The 17,671-nt window shown below is 41.5% G+C and overlaps 2 protein-coding genes across 2 annotated transcripts; both read right to left on the reverse strand.

Annotated features, from left to right (window-relative positions):
* Positions 1-895: 895 nt before the first annotated feature.
* Positions 896-9,224, reverse strand: LOC115103957 (cathepsin S-like). The gene is made up of 8 exons (XM_029625029.2): positions 9,119-9,224; positions 8,181-8,305; positions 7,588-7,710; positions 6,738-6,890; positions 4,281-4,505; positions 3,954-4,119; positions 3,627-3,729; positions 896-1,374 (listed from the first exon to the last, which is right to left on the reverse strand). Exons 2-8 carry the CDS (start codon positions 8,301-8,303, stop codon positions 1,275-1,277), a joined length of 993 nt encoding a protein of 330 aa, XP_029480889.1. The 5' UTR covers positions 8,304-8,305; positions 9,119-9,224; the 3' UTR covers positions 896-1,274.
* An 835-nt stretch (positions 9,225-10,059) lies between these two features.
* On the reverse strand, positions 10,060-17,445 carry LOC115103964 (cathepsin K-like). The gene is made up of 8 exons (XM_029625043.2): positions 17,363-17,445; positions 15,913-16,039; positions 14,981-15,103; positions 13,867-14,019; positions 12,853-13,071; positions 11,043-11,208; positions 10,789-10,897; positions 10,060-10,651 (listed from the first exon to the last, which is right to left on the reverse strand). Exons 2-8 carry the CDS (start codon positions 16,036-16,038, stop codon positions 10,552-10,554), a joined length of 996 nt encoding a protein of 331 aa, XP_029480903.1. The 5' UTR covers position 16,039; positions 17,363-17,445; the 3' UTR covers positions 10,060-10,551.
* Positions 17,446-17,671: the final 226 nt, after the last annotated feature.

Here is a 17,671-nt window from a genome sequence, read left to right on the forward strand (position 1 = left end):
TTAACCAAAGATTCCATCCTTTCAGGGTGTCTGTCTATCTGTCTGTCCATCTGTCTCTCATGCTTTTTCAAAACCAAATGTGCTGGAATCAATCTGTTACAGGAGCAACCAAGCCCCATCCAGCCAAAGCGTAGTCCAGTGTACTACAGAAGTCATATTTACCAATAATCTGTATATAATCATTTTCAAGACCAAAAAAGTAGGTGACAATCCAAGCAAGGAGGATCTTGCTGTAATCAACGTTGCCTATTCCTTGTACCAAACTAGAGTCATGTGACTTACTGTAACAGTTATGAAAGCCCAAGAATCAAGAGTTCAACCAAAAACAAAAGGTCAAGAGGAGACTAAAGCTATTTTTTCACATTTGTAAAACCATTATTCCAATATGTTAGTGTATTTGAAATACTGTTTGATCCCACTGTTGGAAGCAGGAATACATGACTCCAGTCAAAAGCTTAAACGAGGCCAAAATGGGGGAAATATTGTATTTGACATGGGTTTGTGTCTGGGTTCCTGAACTAGGACACCCACCATACTTATCGTGCCATTCTCGTCCATGTGTTAGACTAACTAATGAATGCGGCTAACCAACCAAAGGCTTAAAACACAACACTTTACATGTCAATCATGGTGGGACATTTTGTAACAACAACTAAAGAGAATCCCTTTGAATACCTCATGTGAAATTGTTTGTTGTGATGTTGCACCAAAAAATTAAAATGACTCATTTGTAACCCAATTTAGTTTGTTGGTCTGCTGACTTCATTCACGCTGCATGGCAACACACAGGATGTAGGTCTACATACACTGTGACTGAGGAAATGGAAATAAACACACATTGCAATTTACAGTCACTACAGTTTGGAGGTAGAAGTATTCATTCAATTCAAATCAGTTCTTTAAAAGTTATTTTTATTTGATGACAAAATATACTTTGATTGAAATAAGCATGTACCCTTGCACGAGCCTTGGCATGTGCGAGCCAGAACGGCTCATAGGAGCAGGAGCCTATCTCCTGTTTCTGTAGCGTGAGGCAGCTTGATGTACAAGTACACCCCCTGGATGCTAGCTACGGTGATAATGTAGATAATCACATTTGACTTATATATGATTTGTAAAAACAATTCTAAAGAAGTACCGTCTATATAGACAGAAAGTGATAGAAAGTGAAATGGTGAAAACAACACTAAAACAATGGAGGAAGTAAAAATGAATCACATTAAATTAATAAAAGGGCTCAGATTTTCCAGTTAGGCCCCTTTGATTGGCAGGAGTTACATGACAGGGTAGCACCCGTACAAGGCGATGCCACACTGGTTGTCCTTGTTGCGTGACATCCGTATATATCCCTGGTCTCCCCACGATAAGTCCCAGCTAGACAGAAGGTGAGGAAGATTGAAACATATTTCCAATGAACATCAATACTTAATAAACCAGGGATCTTCAAGATTTTCTTGCCCAGGCACCCACTCCCAGGCAAACCGGTGACCCAGGGACCCCCTCCCAGGTAAACCGGCGACCCAGGGACCCCCTCCCAGGCAAACCGGTGACCCAGGGACCCCCTCCCAGGCAAACCGGCGACCCAGGGACTCCCTCCCAGGCAAACCGGTGACCCAGGGACCCCCTCCCAGGCAAACCGGCGACCCAGGGACCCCCTCCCAGGCAAACCGGCGACCCAGGGACCCCCTCCCAGGCAAACCGGTGACCCAGGGACCCCCTTCCAGGCAAACCGGCGACCCAGGGACCCCCTCCCAGGCAAACCGGCGACCCAGGGACCCCCATCATACGTTAGTTACAAAATAAATCACCTGTCTTGTCTTATCATCAGGTGAAACATAATGGAATAAATTTGGTAGATTGTTTTTCAGTATTTTGACCTCCCCACATTATAATTGTAAGAGGAAATGTAAACTCTAACATTGCCTATTAACTAGAAAGGGAACTCTAAACACATTTAGAGAGATGTGTTTAGAGATTATGATTATAAGCAGCTATTTAGCTGGTTAAACAAAGGTTAGCCAGCCATGTATGTCCAGGTCAAGAAAGTTTACCAGCAGCTAGCTGACTAAACTCAACTCCATGGTAAAGGACGATTCTGAAAAACTCCACCAACGGAGTTGAGCAGAGACCAGGCTTTGTGAAATTCAGCTCCAATTACATTGATTTGCTCGAGGTCAATACTTAAAAAAAAGTAAATTATGAAACGCTTACCTTGTACCTATGTTCGGCGTCTGTAGTTGCAGGACTTCCCTTTTCAATTAATGTTAATCAAATACAACCACCGACTGTTTGCTCGTTTCTGTTTCTCGAAGATGGCAACTCAGCTTGAATGTGCATGTGCCAATTGAATCTCTGATGATGTTGGCCTAGATTGTGCAATTGGATTGGAAATGAGCATTTGGAGACCTAGGCCGAATTCATCTGAGATTCAACTGGCACATGCCCATTCACGCTAAGTTGCCATCTTCGAGAAAACAGTCAGTGGTTGTATATGTGATTAACATTTACAGAATTAAATATGGATTTCATCAAACAAAGAAAGACACGCAACTACAGAGGACAAACATAGCCAGGTACAAGGTAAGCGTTTCATAATTTAACATTTTGAAGTATTGACCTTGGGCAAATAGATGTAGTCAGTGCTTAAATGTAGTCAGAGTTTACAGATGTAGTCAGAGCTTAAATTCCCCAAAGCTTGTTCTCTGCTCAACTCCGTTGGTGGTGTTAATCAGAAACCTCCACCATGGAGTTGAGTTTAGTCAGCTAACCATCAGCCAGCGGCACTTGCCGTACTGTTAGCCTATTCGCGGGAGCTTTTTCAAAGCCTATGTTTGATACTCCAGTGAGTGTAATTGGCTCCAATCAGTGTAATTTGCTCAATATTAGAAGTTAAGAGATAAAGTTGACATGATTTCATTAAACAAAAATACAAGAGAAATTGTGGTCACACCAGATACAGACGGGTTTCCACGCCCCTACTTTTTTTTAAAGGTATCTGTGACCAACAGATGCATATCGGCATTCCTAGTCATGTGAAATTCATAGATCAAGTCCTAAGGAATTTATTTAAATTGACTGATTTCCTTATATGAATTGTAACTCAGTAAAACCTTTTAATTAAATTGTTGCATGATTCGTTTTTATTTTTGTTCAGTGTAGAAATAAGATTTTCTCCTCTTTTCTACATTCGGTATGTTGTTTATTCTGTTGTTGCTAGAGAAATTCATAAAAACATTGGGGGGGATGATATTAAAGTTATTATTTTGGCGGACCCCCTGCAGTACCCCTAAGGGGCCGCAGACCCCCGGTTGAATAACCCCACAATAAACAATCGCATTAACTCCCAAATGACCAAGGTTCATTTGTCTAAAGCCTAATTTGAGTTTTACGTTCTTTCCACTTCCCGTTTTACCCTTCACCATGGTCCTGTTTGTTGGAATGAAACAAAGGAGCAGATGGAGGTTTGAAAAGGGGAATAAAGTTGGATACTAAGTCCACTTGGAGGATCTTTTCATCTCAGCTCTGAACAGTAGCCTTGTTTGACTAAATATCTAGATACAGAACAACAGAAGAGCAGATGGAGCTTTGAAGATGGAAACTCTGAGTGCAGTTTTAAATCCCCTTACCTGTTCTTCACCAGCCAGTAATCCTGCCCGCCCAAAGTACCGTACCCCACAGCAAGGACAGCATGGTTTATCTTCTTTGTGCAAGTTGGATCATTGTAAACTCCTACAATGATACATGGGTTGGACAATGACAAGTCAATCCTCAATATATATGCATTTCTCCACAAGTCAAAGCTCAGCAGTTGACCATAAAGTGGACAATTACTCAATAAAAGCCACATTGTTTCAGATTTAGATATACATGACCAATGTCAAGACCATACTATCTTTCAAATGTAAAAAAATAAATAAAATGACCCAAGAAGTTGAAATGAAGTTTTTCCGTACCACTGCGGTAGAAGGTAAAATGAGGTCGGGTGGCATCAATGGCAACAGAGATGGGTCCGATGGTGGCCAGGGCTTCTTTCAGTACCCGCTCATCCCCCTTAGGTAGAAAGCTGTACCTGGAACAGTTTGCAGCACGCTGAGCAGGGTTGTAGCTGCACTGTTGTTGCTAACAGGGGATACAAGACAACAAAAGGGTCAGATAGTGCTGCACAAGGCTAATGTGGCATGGGAAATAAGCTACAACCAGCTAGTTACTGCAGCTACTTACCAAGGGCAGCTGACCCCAGCTACACACTATTAATGCTGTTAATACTAGTTTATACTCACCACTCCCTTGTAAGGGTAGGATTTGTCAGAGTCAATGCCCTGGTTGTCGATGACATACTGGAAGGCCTGGCTCATGAAGCCACCATTGCAGCCCTTGTTGCCGTATTTGGAGGAGCAGTCCACCAGGTTCTGGGAGCTGATGTCTATCAGTTTACCTGTGGTCCTCATCAGCTGGCCCTCCAGGGCTCCGACAGAGCTGAATGCCCAGCAGGAGCCACAGGGGCCCTATGGATGAGACAGAAGCAATCCCCATCTAACACCTGGATAAAGTTCATTTGAGAGTCCTATTAGTAATACCTTATTTTACAGTACTGTTTCATTATTATTGAATCTACAAGAAATGATATGGTAGCAATGTTTGCTGAAACGTGCAATATAATCAAAAGGAAAAAGGTGCAATATAATTCACAACTTGGTGTCAAATAGTGCCTAGTGGTGCTTGATTCAGTTCTCACAGAACCCCAAAAGTAATTATTTGACTATGTAATACAGAAACATTTTACTGGAACAATAAAGTGTAACTGAAATGTTCATGTTATGTAGACGTGCTGTGCTTGTCATTCAGTGGTTTTAAACTTGCACACCCTAGCACTTAGGCCAACGACTACCTCACAAAAAAAGGAACTGATTCAACAACTGAGAACAAGGAAGAGGCCTACAGTAGACAAACAGAGGAAGTAAGACCTGAAAAGGGACAGCGCTGTGTTGAACATCCTCATATCAGTTATTATCCTGTAGCAACAACTTTCATTAATCCCAAGGATATTTACCAGTAGTTAAAAAAGATAATACATATCATTTATGATATACATACAACAGTACACATGTACACAAATGTTATTTGATATATTTATTAGGATCCCAATTAGCCGACGCCAATGACGACAGCTAGTCTTACTGCTGTCCAACACAGACAAAAGACTTTACAATTTGCCAGTCAAAAGTTTGGACACAGCTCCTCATTCCAGGGTTTTTCTGTATTTGTACTATTTTCCATATTGTAGAATAATAGTGAAGACATCAGAACTATGAAATAACACATATGGAATCATATAGTAACCCAAAAAGTGTTAAACAAATCTAAATATATTTTATATTTGAGATTCTTCAAAGTAGCCACCCTTCGCCTTGATGACAGCTTTCCACACTCTTGGCAATCTCTCAACCAGCTTCATGAGGTTGTTACCTGGAATGCATTTCAATTAATAGGTGGAATTTATTTCCTTCTTAATGCGTTTGAGCCAATCAGTTGTGTTGTGACAAGGTACAATAGTAGTGATATACAGAAGATAGAAGAAGAAGTCCATATTATGGCAAGAACAGCTCAAATAAGCAAGGAGAAACGACAGCCCATCATTACTTTAAAACATGAAGGTCAGTCAATACGGAAAATGTCAAGAACATTTAAAGTTTCTTCAAGTGCAGTCGCAAAAACCATCAAGCGCTGTGATGAAACTGGCTCTCATGAGGACCGCCACAGGAAAGGAAGACCCAGAGATACCCTCAGAAATTGCAGCCCAAATAAATGCTTCACAGAGTTCAAGTAAGAGACACATCTCAACAGACTGTGTAAATTAGGCCTTCATAATCAAATTTCTGCAATGAAACCACTACTAAAGGACAACAACAAGAAGAAGAGACTTGCTTGGGCCAAGAAACACGAGCAATGGACATTAGACCAGTGGAAATCTGTCCTTTGGTCTGATGAGTCCAAATTCGATATTTTTGGTTCCAACCGCCATGTCTTTGTGAGACGTAGAGCATGTGCATGATCTCTGCATGCGTGGTTCCCACCGTGAAGAATGGAGGAGTAGGTGTGATGGTGTGGGAGTGCTTTGCTGGTGACACTGTCAATGATCTATTTGTAATTCAAAGCACACTTAACCAGCATGGCTACCACAGTATTCTGCAGCGATACGCCATCCCATCTGGTTTGCGCTTAGTCTGACTATCATTTGTTTTCAACAGGACAATGACCCAACACACCTCCAGGCTGTGTAAGGGCTATTTGACCAAGAAGGAGAGTGATGGAGAGCTGCATCAGATGACCTGGCCTCCACAATCACCCAACCTCAACCCAATTGAGATGGTTTGGGATGAGTTGGACCGCAGTGAAGGAAAAGCAGCCAACAAGTGCTCAGCATATGTGGGAACTCCTTAAAGACTGTTGGAAAATCATTCCAGGTAAAGCTGGTTGAGAGAACGCCAAGAGTGTGGAAAGCTGTCATCAAGGCAAAGGGTGGCTACCTTGAAGAATCTAAAAGGTAACACTTTTCTGGTTACTACATGATTAGATATGTGTTATTTCATAGTTTTGATGTGTGTGTGTGTGTGTGTGTGTGTGTGTGTGTGTGTGTCTGTATCTATCAGTTACACATACATGTCAGTACATAAAGGAGCAGCCACAAACCGCACTGACTGCATCTGTTCACACAAATCGCAGCTGTTCGTCATTACCTGCATTTTTACTTTAGTGACGTAGCCCTTCGTTCTCCAGTCAACGGTATCAGGTATGGGGGCACCGGAGGATCCTACAAATGCAGAGGGCTCCCTCTTGAAGTCAGCAGGAACACGCAATGAGGCATAAGACTGGGCAATCTCTTCCTGGGTCTGAAAATGGTTGACAAGAGGCAACACGTTGACCAGACTGAGCATTTAAAGAGCACTTACTCTAATCAGCATAATAAATCCATCCCATGAACCCAATGCTACATCAACTGGAGGAAGATACACATTGAATCAGGATCACGAATACATTTAAAGGCACATAATGTAGTGCAATGGGATGATACTTTTACTTGTGTATTTACAGAAAACAAATCAGATGCGCACTCATGAAAGGATACATCCACTTGTTATACATACTAGAGGCATAAGGAAGTATATTTGCAGTCATGCTCAGTAATCACTAAGATTAGGAATGAATGCACACACTGTCTTGTCTTCAGGAAACCAGTTTAGCAACATTTCAACACCTATTGGCCAAGAAAATGGAACGCCGGGAAAAAAAATGACAAAGGAACTCAACAAAATAAATAGTCATGTAGGTCAAAATCTAAATGTCTGACTCTTCCTTCATGTATACCAGGCCTGACTGCAATACCTACCGAAAGCATACCATATTCTGCATGCCAATACCTACTGAAAGCATACCATATTCTGCATGCCTTTTTTTGTATCATATTCCATACACACACTATCAAACTTTTATGGAATCAGGCCAAGGTAGGTACTAAGTTTACCTACAATTTCAGATATCAGAGTTCCAAACTGGCCCTTGGCATTGTCAGTGACCTGAGGCCCTCACCATGTCCCCCATGTGATTCATGCCCAGGTCATAGGTGTGCATGTCCATGGACGCCTCCAGGTTGTGGAGGCTGATCAGCTGAAGATTCCTCTCCCAGACCTCCCTTCGGCCCAAGTCCTCAACCTACACAGTATCCACACACACAGGGGTAGAAAAATCTCAGTCAATGACTTGTAAAACAATACACTTTCAAATATGCAAACCACACAGGTTGAATCACAATGCATTCAAGTGTTAGCTAGTTAGATGTAAGAAATGGTGTGGCAGGTAGCCTAGTGGTTAGCACGTTGGACTAGTAACCGAAAGGTTGTAAGATTGAATCCCCGAGCTGACAAGGTAAAAATCTGTCATTCTACCCCTGAACAAGGCAGTTAACCCACTGTTCCTGGGCTGTCATTGAAAATAAGAATTTGCTCTTAACTGACTTGACAAGTTAAATAAAGGTTAAAACACTTTTTTTTAAATGTACGTGGGAAAGGTGGTGGTGGTACTTTCAACCTATACAGCAAACATAATCTGTCTAAATGCCACTATAGTAGCAGCTTTGCCTTATCCTAGCCAAAACATATTGTAGTGATGCTGGTTCATCTCACCTCAGTCTGGTAGTTCTTGCCATGTGTCTTCTTCCACATCTGCCAGTGCTGTTCCAGCATTGGGTCAAACAGGGCAACTGCTGTGCCACATAGTGCAGCGAGCAGCAAGCTCCACAACATCATGCCTGCACAGAAAATAGACAAGTATTATTCAACCAGGAGGCAATTCTATTGTACTGTTTCATTGTGTATCCAAATTAAGAAGTACTAGTGTGTGACTCAATTAAGTTTAAGTTGCGCAAATAAGTTTACTGCGACAGGAACTACTGTAGCCTATACACAATGAGTCAGTTTGTCACAAGACCAACCATCAACGGGTATTGAAACTGTTGCGCAAACAAACTGTTGACCAAGAGTCTTTAACACTGATCAAATAAATAATTACATCACTCAGATTCTACAAAAACGTTGTATATAGAAAAATGTTTATGGCCTATTCAATAGGAAGCTTCAGTGTTCAAGATTAGGCTATCAGACGTACCGGTGTTGTTAACCCATCTCTACTGCGAAAAAGAAAGCCCCAAAACGGGTAAAATTATATAATTTCATAGAAATTAAGCAAATTGTGTCGTTGTGTAGGCTTATTTTTTAGTTAAATAAGTATCTCAGTAGGTTTGCCACTTGGCTAGCAGTAGAAATAACTTAGTTTATGAAACTGTACAATTAATTAAATGTTGACGTTGTACAAAAGTTACAAAAAAGGTTGTAATGAAAAGAGGAATTCGACAATTTCACAGAAGGAAGAAAACATAAATATATGAATGGTTATAAGCAAATAATGTTGCACTGACATATTAAAAACGAAAGTAAAACGAATGCTTTATCAAAATGTTTTTAAATAAGGTCAAGTTAAAACCAAATTCCTACGAGTCTATCTAACTACATTATGAACTGGAAATAGCCGATCTGCCTCGACTGAAAACGGAGAAAGGTTTTACCTTGTAAAACTCCGAGTGCACCTGATGATGACTTCAGATGAGAGCAAGGCGCGTCAATTGATTTCAGTGGGATCTGTTTTCCTGCTTTATATGTATTTGTGAAGGTCATGGGGTAGAACTTCCTCATTGACCATTTCTATTGTGTCATCTATAAACGTCTATGTTCACCATGCTAAAATACTATTTCTCATTGCATTTCAAAACAATGCTATAGACCCCTTAATTAGAATGCATATGACTTCTTGAAGGATAGGGGGGAAATATAAAAATATATAGCCAGATATCATACTGACTAGTAGCCAGCCCACTGTTCTTAAACATCTGTTCAAATATATAAACAATTAGGGTTAAGTGACTTGCTTGAGGGCACATCTATAGATGTTTCACCTAGTTGGCTTAGGGATTCAAACCAGCAACCTTTTGGTTACTGACCCATTGCTCTTAACAGTAGGCTACCTACCAATCTCTTTTTTAAACATTGAAATCAGTGTATTTATAAACATTACATTTAATCAACGCTACATGAACTATTCAGGAGAATTCATCTGATTTTAAGACTAGATCACAGGAAGTCTGTTGTTTGAGGGGGTGAGTCTGAGGCAGGAAGAGGCGTTACTGGTATGAAACTGGTATGTGAAATTGTCACCTGTTTATTCTGTCATTGTCTCTCTATCTCAGGACCTCAAGAAGGCTTCTAATCTGTACTGTATTCATCATCATCAGATTTAACAGTCAACACAAATGCATGTATAATTCTTACATATTGTTGTGTATGTATACATACAGCACTGCAATAGGGTATACTGAGTGGTAGTTGATTTGAGATACTTAATATAGCTGAAGAACCTCAGGAACCTTAATCTTCCTTTTTCAGTTTGTCTTTCTTTCTTTCACTTCTCTTCCCTTCAATGGGGAAATGTACAGGCACACACACACTCACATTTCAAATGAATCAACTTTTATTCCATTTAATAGAAAACAATGTTACAATTCAATCAACAGAATTTGGTGTAAAAGTGCTGAACAATAAAATAAAAGTCAACATCATCAAAAAACCCACCAGGAGCAATCTTGATCAACAAGCCATTTTTGCATTGACAGGAAAGCGAGACAAAACTCCCATTGCACAGCAATGTTACCTGACCTGACACACTGAATACAACCTATGTAAAGTGCTGTGCACTACGCACAATCTTCATCACAATCAAAGTTGTTCCAATTGATTGAATTGAAGTCTGGCAGTTTGAAGATATAACAGTAAGACTTGATGTAGGGCTTTTAAAAGTGCTTGCAAAAGAACTCTGGGATACTCAAACCTCCAGACTAAATGAATGTGCTATTCCAGAAACATAGTGTTATTTTCTGTATTGGGTGTAGTCATTGATATGTGGTTTAGCTTCCCTGCTTCCATGGTGCCCTCTGCCGCTTGGTGTTCACATGATGGGGTAACTGGCCAGGTTGGCAATGCCACACGCATTCCCGCGGTTACGTGCCATCATGATGTAGCCCTGTTTGCCCCAGCTCTCGCTCCAGCTGTTAGAGAGGGGGGAGAGCAAGAGAGAGAGAGGATAAAGAGAATGAATCGTGATTTAGAAAAAATACATTTCAAGTCAACAGTGTGAAACGTGTTACCTGATGCCATTGAATAAGCCCAGTACATTGTGACCCACCTGTTCTTGACGATCCAGAATTTCTCGCCCTTGGCAGTTTGTCCATAGCCCACTGCAAGCACGGCGTGGTTGATGTCATCCTTGTTGCAGTTGGGATCGTAGTACACACCTGAGTAAATAACAGTGTAAAGGAATGAGCTTCAATAAGCTTTAAGAGAAGCGCTTTAGGAGTCTACTGGCATGTGTTGTGTGTTAAACCACTACAAGTGGTTGATTCTTCTATCCATGGTTCTTGGAGGCAGAATGTCACTCACCTCGCTGGTAGAATTGGAAGGTGGAGAGGGTGGCATCGATGCCCACAGCCACAGGCCCCACTTTGGCTACAGCCTTGGTCAGTGCCTGCTCGTCTCCCTCAGGGATCTCCTTGAACCCGCGACACTGAGCACCCATGCCAGACGCGTTGTAGGCACACTGCTCATCCTGTAGACAGAGTGGTAAACATGGATTGGTTTATTTATGATTCAGATTCTGATTGTTTAATAGTCACATGTATAGGGTTGCAGGTGGGGTTGCAAGGTAAAGTGAAAATCTTAGGCTGTGAGCTCCAACATGCAGGACTAGTGAAATAAAATAATGAAAATGTTAATAAAAACATTAGAAATAGCACTATATACATAATAACAACCGTGGCAGTGATGAAGAAATAAATTTCCATTGGGGTGGAGGCAGAGTACAGACTGTTGGGGGTGGGGGGGGGGGGTGGAATGACCACAGTGGGAGCAGCATCATGATCATTGGGGGAAATGAAAACCCAAAAGTTATAATATACATATTAACAACTGCAACATATTAACAACTGCAATGTCGTTGGGAGCAGCAGGAGGGTGTGGGGGGATGTCCATGGGGGGAGTAGCAGGTAAGGTAAGTGAGAGTTGAGGGTGTGGGGGGATGTCCATGGGGTGAGGGAGCAGGTAGCTGACTAGTAGTGGTGGCTATTCAGCAGCCTGATGCTATTGGCCAGTCTTTCAGTTTTTGCCATGATGCTTCTGTACTGTCCGCGTCTTGAGTGATTGAAGTGGGGAGAACAGGGCATGGCTTGGATGGCTGGGGTCCCTGATGATCTTCTTGGCCTTCCTGAGACACCTGGTGTTGTAGGTGTCCTGCAGGGCAGGCGGTGTGCACCCAGTGGTGCGTTTGGCTGCACGTATCACCCTCTGAAGAGCCTTGTGGTCCGGGGTGGTGGAGTTGCCATACCAGGCTGTGATGCAGCCCGACAGTATGCTCTCGATGGTGCTCCCGTAGAACACTGTGAAGTTCTTCGGTATCCTGAGGTTGAAGAGTCGCTGCCTTCTTCACTACGGTGTTCGTGTGGTTAGACCATTTCAGGTTCTCTGAGATGACCGTCTCCACGGCAGACGGTCGCCACGGCGGCCCTGTAATGGGGATGGTGGCATGTCCAGCCTGGTTTATCTTGAAGTCCACAATCAGCTCTTTTGTTTTGCCAACGTTGAGAGAGAGGTTGTTTAAATGGCACCACGCCGTAAGAATACCTACATCCTCCCTGTAGTCTGTCTCGTTGTTGTTGGTGATCAGGCCTACTGACTTTCCACTATAGCTGGTCTTGGTGCTATGTTACTACTGTACATTGCTAGAAAAAGACAAATGACTTTCATAGCACCTTGGTAGTGGTGTGTTCTATATATCATAGGAAAGTGTGGACAACTACAGAAGTGGTAAAGAAAGAATTGCCTGAATGTTAAGTTTTTTACATGCAAGCAAATTACCAAAAAATATTGAAGTGAGTATTTGTGTTGTTTGTAGTTAGGCCATTGGAGAATACATAAGACCATGGACGTCACCACTTCCCGGAATTGTCCCAAAAAATACATTTTAGCACTTTATGGTTAACCGCATGTGATTATTAGCTTGTTTTGGTTAAAGAGCATGTGATGTGATAGCTCAATCAGAAAATGCAAACGTCATCCAGCATATTCCAACTCACCTGACGTGTTGTAAGAAAACGTTGACTGAAAATGTAATTTCAACAAACTAAAACAGCTGTTTGGAGAACAACTAAAATGACAGTCACATTCTTTTTCAATGTCAGCCAAACCATGCCCCTACCTGGCCAAGGTAAGGGTAAGTCTCCTCTGTGTCGATGCCTCCGTTTTCCTCAACGTATTCGAAGGCGTTGGTCATGTAGCCTCCACCACAGCCATTGTTCTCAGTGACACAGTCCACCAGGTTCTGGGGGCTGAGGTCTATCAGTTTGCCTGTAGTCTTTGCCAGCTGGCCCTCCAGGGCCCCAGCAGAGCTGAAGGCCCAGCAGGAGCCACAGGAGAGCTGAGAAAGAGAGGACATAAAACATTTACAGAGCTGCCTTCTCCAATTTCTCCATAAGGTGGTACACTTTGACAGAGAGTCAAAGGCCCTGATTGAAAAAAAGCTTTCAGAGGGTTTGAGCAAATGTTTTTTTCGTCTGGCCTCAGAACTTCTGTAGTTATCTTATTCACCACTAGAGGGTAGACATGCTGCACTTACACCTCACTATCTATCATATCCCCCTGAACCTGACAGCTCTTTGGTGATACCACAGACTATTAGTGCTCATGTAAAGTGACCTAATGTTCATTAGATGAATGGTATAAATCTAGGGCTAATCTCCTAGGGTTCCCTGGTAGCAAAGATGTACTCCACATTTCAGCCTGGGTACATAATGTACCACTTAACTAAATTCCATGTTTACATAAAACATAAATAATGCCTTAGTGTCCAATTAGATCATAATGAGTAATTACCTTTCATAATCAAACATTCTTTACTTGTCTAAGTCAATTAGACAAACCATGGGTTTTTATTGTCCTAGACAGGTTACGTGACTGTACTGTAACTGTGATCATTTTCTACCTCACTGAAAGCAAAGAGGAATATGAAATCTGTTCTTTATTACCCTGTGTTTCCCCTAAAAATGCTCAGATGGCACCCTGCCTAGATTGTTGCTCTCTACCTAAAACCATTATTTTGGCCTCAATTAAGCTTGATTGAACATTTTGGTGCAACAAATCTAGGAAATAAGAAATACATCTAGGGGAAACACTGGACTTGAGTGACAGCTCTTTGTTGTTCGCATCCTCTAACCTGGTTCTTGACTGGGGTCACCATGCCCTTCTTGCGGTAGTCGATGGACCTGGGGAGGTTCACCACATTGTTGCCAGGGATCCAGGTGTTGCTACGGTCCCTGTTCATGGGCACCTGAAGGCCAGTCAGCTTCGCAACTATCTCCTCTGACGTCTGGGGAGAGGAGAGGGATGAGGATGAGGGAATTATTCATGCATAGCAATAGACTATGAACCATTTACCCACTATAAGTAGAGATAAATGTTTCCATGTTTATAGTCCAGCAGTTATCACATATAGATAGATCAATGGCTTATTAATCCCATTGGAGATCATGAAATACATATATATATATTTTTAAACAGGCACATTTGACATAATTCTAAACCCACCATGCCCTGACACGAGTACGAGTGCTGAAACATGTTAGGTTCCTGCTAGTCTCTGTAAAACTGGAAGTACTATACATCCTTCTTTTATTTACAGTGTATCTCAACATAGAAGTGAAACTGACATTCAGATGAACAGATCTCTGTGTACTCCGATGGATAATAAATGGACAAAGCATTAATGAGTGGCATAGAAGCCAAGCAGTAAAAGCCAAGCAGCTATATATCAGGTTGCTTTTCCCTACCATTTTAATCTACAGCCCGTTCAAGTTCAAGTCTCCCGCTAACACAGTCATCACTCATGACCAGACCTGACATGCATGTCACAGCTAGGGGTAGATTTAATGGTCACTAGCCTAACACCCTCCCTTTTAATCATTAGGCCATTGCAGGAGTAAAAACACAGATGACTGTGTTCTATCTGCATCAGATAAAAGTCACTACTCTGTCCTGTGCTTGATTTTGTTTGTGAAATAAAACTATAAATAAAACCTTTGGGACATTCTCCTATTTGAAACACATACTCAAAATGATAAATCGTGGACAGTAGGGAGACACCTATTTTAGAAAGTATAACCGAGGACAGCAAACACAAAATAGTTTCCCTCTGACATATCATTCCAGACGTATGTTTCCACATGGAGTTACTTAGACCCTTTTTAGACCCTCTCTTTTTGGTGTGCTTTTTCTCCATGTACGCAACAACAACAAACAACACCCATAGAGGATGTGGCTCACTAACTCACCATGTCTCCCAGGTGGTTCATGCCCAGCTCGTACGAGTGAATGCCCAGAGCGGCCTCCTCATTGTGGGCTTCGATCAGACGCGTGTTCTTCTCCCAGATGGTTCTACGGATAGCCTCCTCCCCCTACCATGAAAACATCAACAAAACACAACTGTCAATCATACAGCTGGCCATTCGTGTGTTCTTTGGTCCCTATGCTCACAGTCTCCACAGTGCAACTGAACTGGTTCATATAGACACAAAATGGTGGAGGTGAAAGGTAGTTAGGAAAATATTTATTGTCAACTCTTTACAGAGCCTTCGATCAGTCGTTACAGTGTGTGAGGAATGATGCTTCAAAGCTGGATGTAAGTAGGGGAAAAAGTGCTGTTCTGTGTTTTCGGCTGACTGCTGAGGAATGTGCTGACTGCAAATTGTGGGACACACACATCCTGAAGCAGTGAGGCCCAAACATAGTCTTATAAAACCAAGTTATCTTATAGCACAGAAATACTTGAGTTTCTAAAAGCTTGGCTGATAACTCTTTACTGTAAAAACAAGGAAGTTGAAATTCTGAACAGAGGATTGGTTCTCATGTTTCCTGCTTTTCTTGCTTGCAAGGTATCATAACAAAACATTTCAAGGGAGAACAACACATACAGAAGTTTTCCACAATAGTTTAAACTATTGACTTAAAGATCACATTGTTATTATACGTATAAGTGACACACTATATTATAACTCATTTCATAATGATGAATGGCTTTGATATTCAAAAGCATTTTTCACCATCAAAGCAAATAAGAAACATCATGAATATTTGCTATCCAAGGTTGAGGTAATCGTTCTGTAATTGCTAACCTTAGGAGGAGGAACGGGCAGAACTTAAACAAAAAGCACTGCATAAATGTGAGTAGTTAGCCAGGCAGCCAGAAAGACAGACAGACACTCACCAGGCCGTTGTACTCTCTCAGGTGGGTGGTCTTCCAGGAGTCCCATTGTGTGTCCAGTGACATCTCATCCAGAGGATGGGCTAAGACTGAGCCCAAGAGCAACAGTACACAACCACACAGCAGCATTCTGGGAAAAGATACAAGGGCTGCTTTCGTAATTGATGTATAATACATATGACATTGATAAAGAAAATTTGATAATTGCATTATATTTCTACATTTACATATTGCGGCAGCACCTAATTGTCTAGACCAGGTGTTTTTAAACTTTTTCAACCTGGGACCCAAATGAGAGAAATTCCCTGGGTTTACCATCATGCTGTGGATGTTTGTTCAGGACGTGGCGTTTTATTAATTTGTTCGTTATGAGAGACTCATTACTAAGCGCTTCCACACACAAAACACATTGTGGGCGTTCCTCGTTATAAGTTTGTATGAAAGAGAGAGAAACTCATCGCTGTATATGCGTTTCATGACAATTGAGCTGAGTCAGAACTTGTGGCTAGCATGACTCCATTTGATGACAGCGGTGAATGATGGCGAGTAGGAATGACAAATCAGTGGCTGACAGCGCATCATCTGCTGCTGAACGACAGCGCTGCATCGTGTGTGTCGCGAAGTGATCTTCAAGAAAACTGCAGAAAAAATACCCAGTAAACCACGAAGCACACGCAGATGCACTTGGCCAAATCAATTCCAGTAATTAATTAACAGGTCCGCGACCCACTTCGGGTCACGACCCATACTTTAAGAAAGGCTGGTCTAGGCAATCCCAAAGATGGACACGAATTACAGTACAAATACAGAAATGGATGTTGACTTTAATACCGACAACATAACATCCATAAGAGAGCTGAAGTACATTGAGTTTCAGTTCATATTTTTCTGGCTCCGCCTCATTATTAAGTGGTAACATAACAAAAGACAGTACCTCTATGTTTTATGGGAAATTCCTCAGATCATTCATAGGGAACTTCATGTTACTGTATAAACCTTTGCCGCACAGTAATAATGATAGCAACTTATGGTTTACTCAATGTCTAATATTCCCATTGTTTCATGGTGCTATAAATTAATGTAGGCTATATAGGCTATAAAGGTTTCATAATTAACTTGAGAACAGTTTCATTTCTATGATAACTGTTTGGCTACACCATGACCAAAGTGCATTCTTTGTTGCAAACAGCATATATTAAGTACACTTATAATCACATCACTGCTCTGCAATGTTTTCCCTATAAAACAAACGAATCCTACTATTTGTCAAAACGGAATCCTTCGATTTGGTAAATTGTTTTATGGAAACATAAAATCCCAAGTGAAACTGAAAGTTCTAATGAACACAGTTCAACAAAATGACAGTGTAAAAAAAAATCATATAGGCATAAAGGCAACATCAAAAATTTGCCGATTTAAGAAATTGAAAAAATGGGGAGTTGGCAAATTCTACCTTGGTTGTAGACTTGGAGACTTGGAGACTTGGAGAGAAGGTGTCGGATGAATTCCTTTGACCAGTTGTTTCCCTGCGATGAAGTAGGTCACTGTGTGAGTAGTTATATAGTCTGGAGTTTGAGGAAGTGCGACGGGAGCACGGAGTTTAGGAGGGGGAAAAGTTTCAGTAAAGGGGAATTACATCTGGAATCGCTCATCTAAAGAGGCCAGCCAGATGATGTCAGGTGTCAAATTTCAGGAGCGTCTCTAACTTCAAAGTCAATATTTAACATTGCAATAGGCCTTTATTCATTGTGCACATTCATCT

The sequence above is a fragment of the Oncorhynchus nerka genome, linkage group LG3, assembly GCF_034236695.1.
Source record: "Oncorhynchus nerka isolate Pitt River linkage group LG3, Oner_Uvic_2.0, whole genome shotgun sequence".
Taxonomy (NCBI): domain Eukaryota; kingdom Metazoa; phylum Chordata; class Actinopteri; order Salmoniformes; family Salmonidae; genus Oncorhynchus; species Oncorhynchus nerka.

Bases quoted from the DNA above. Each gene is read 5' to 3' on its own strand.
- LOC115103957 (XM_029625029.2), bottom strand. From the start codon at position 8,303: ATGATGTTGTGGAGCTTGCTGCTCGCTGCACTATGTGGCACAGCAGTT. The intron at 7,711-8,180 runs GTGAGATGAACC...GATACTGTGTAG, and splicing joins GCAAGAACTACCAGACTGAG to GTTGAGGACTTGGGCCGAAG. The intron at 1,375-3,626 runs GTAAGGGGATTT...CCTTCTGTCTAG, and splicing joins TACTGGCTGGTGAAGAACAG to CTGGGACTTATCGTGGGGAG.
- LOC115103964 (XM_029625043.2), bottom strand. From the start codon at position 16,038: ATGCTGCTGTGTGGTTGTGTACTGTTGCTCTTGGGCTCAGTCTTAGCC. The intron at 11,209-12,852 runs GTAGGGGCATGG...CTCTGTCTACAG, and splicing joins CTTACCCTTACCTTGGCCAG to GATGAGCAGTGTGCCTACAA. The intron at 10,898-11,042 runs GTGAGTGACATT...TTATTTACTCAG, and splicing joins CTTCCAATTCTACCAGCGAG to GTGTGTACTACGATCCCAAC.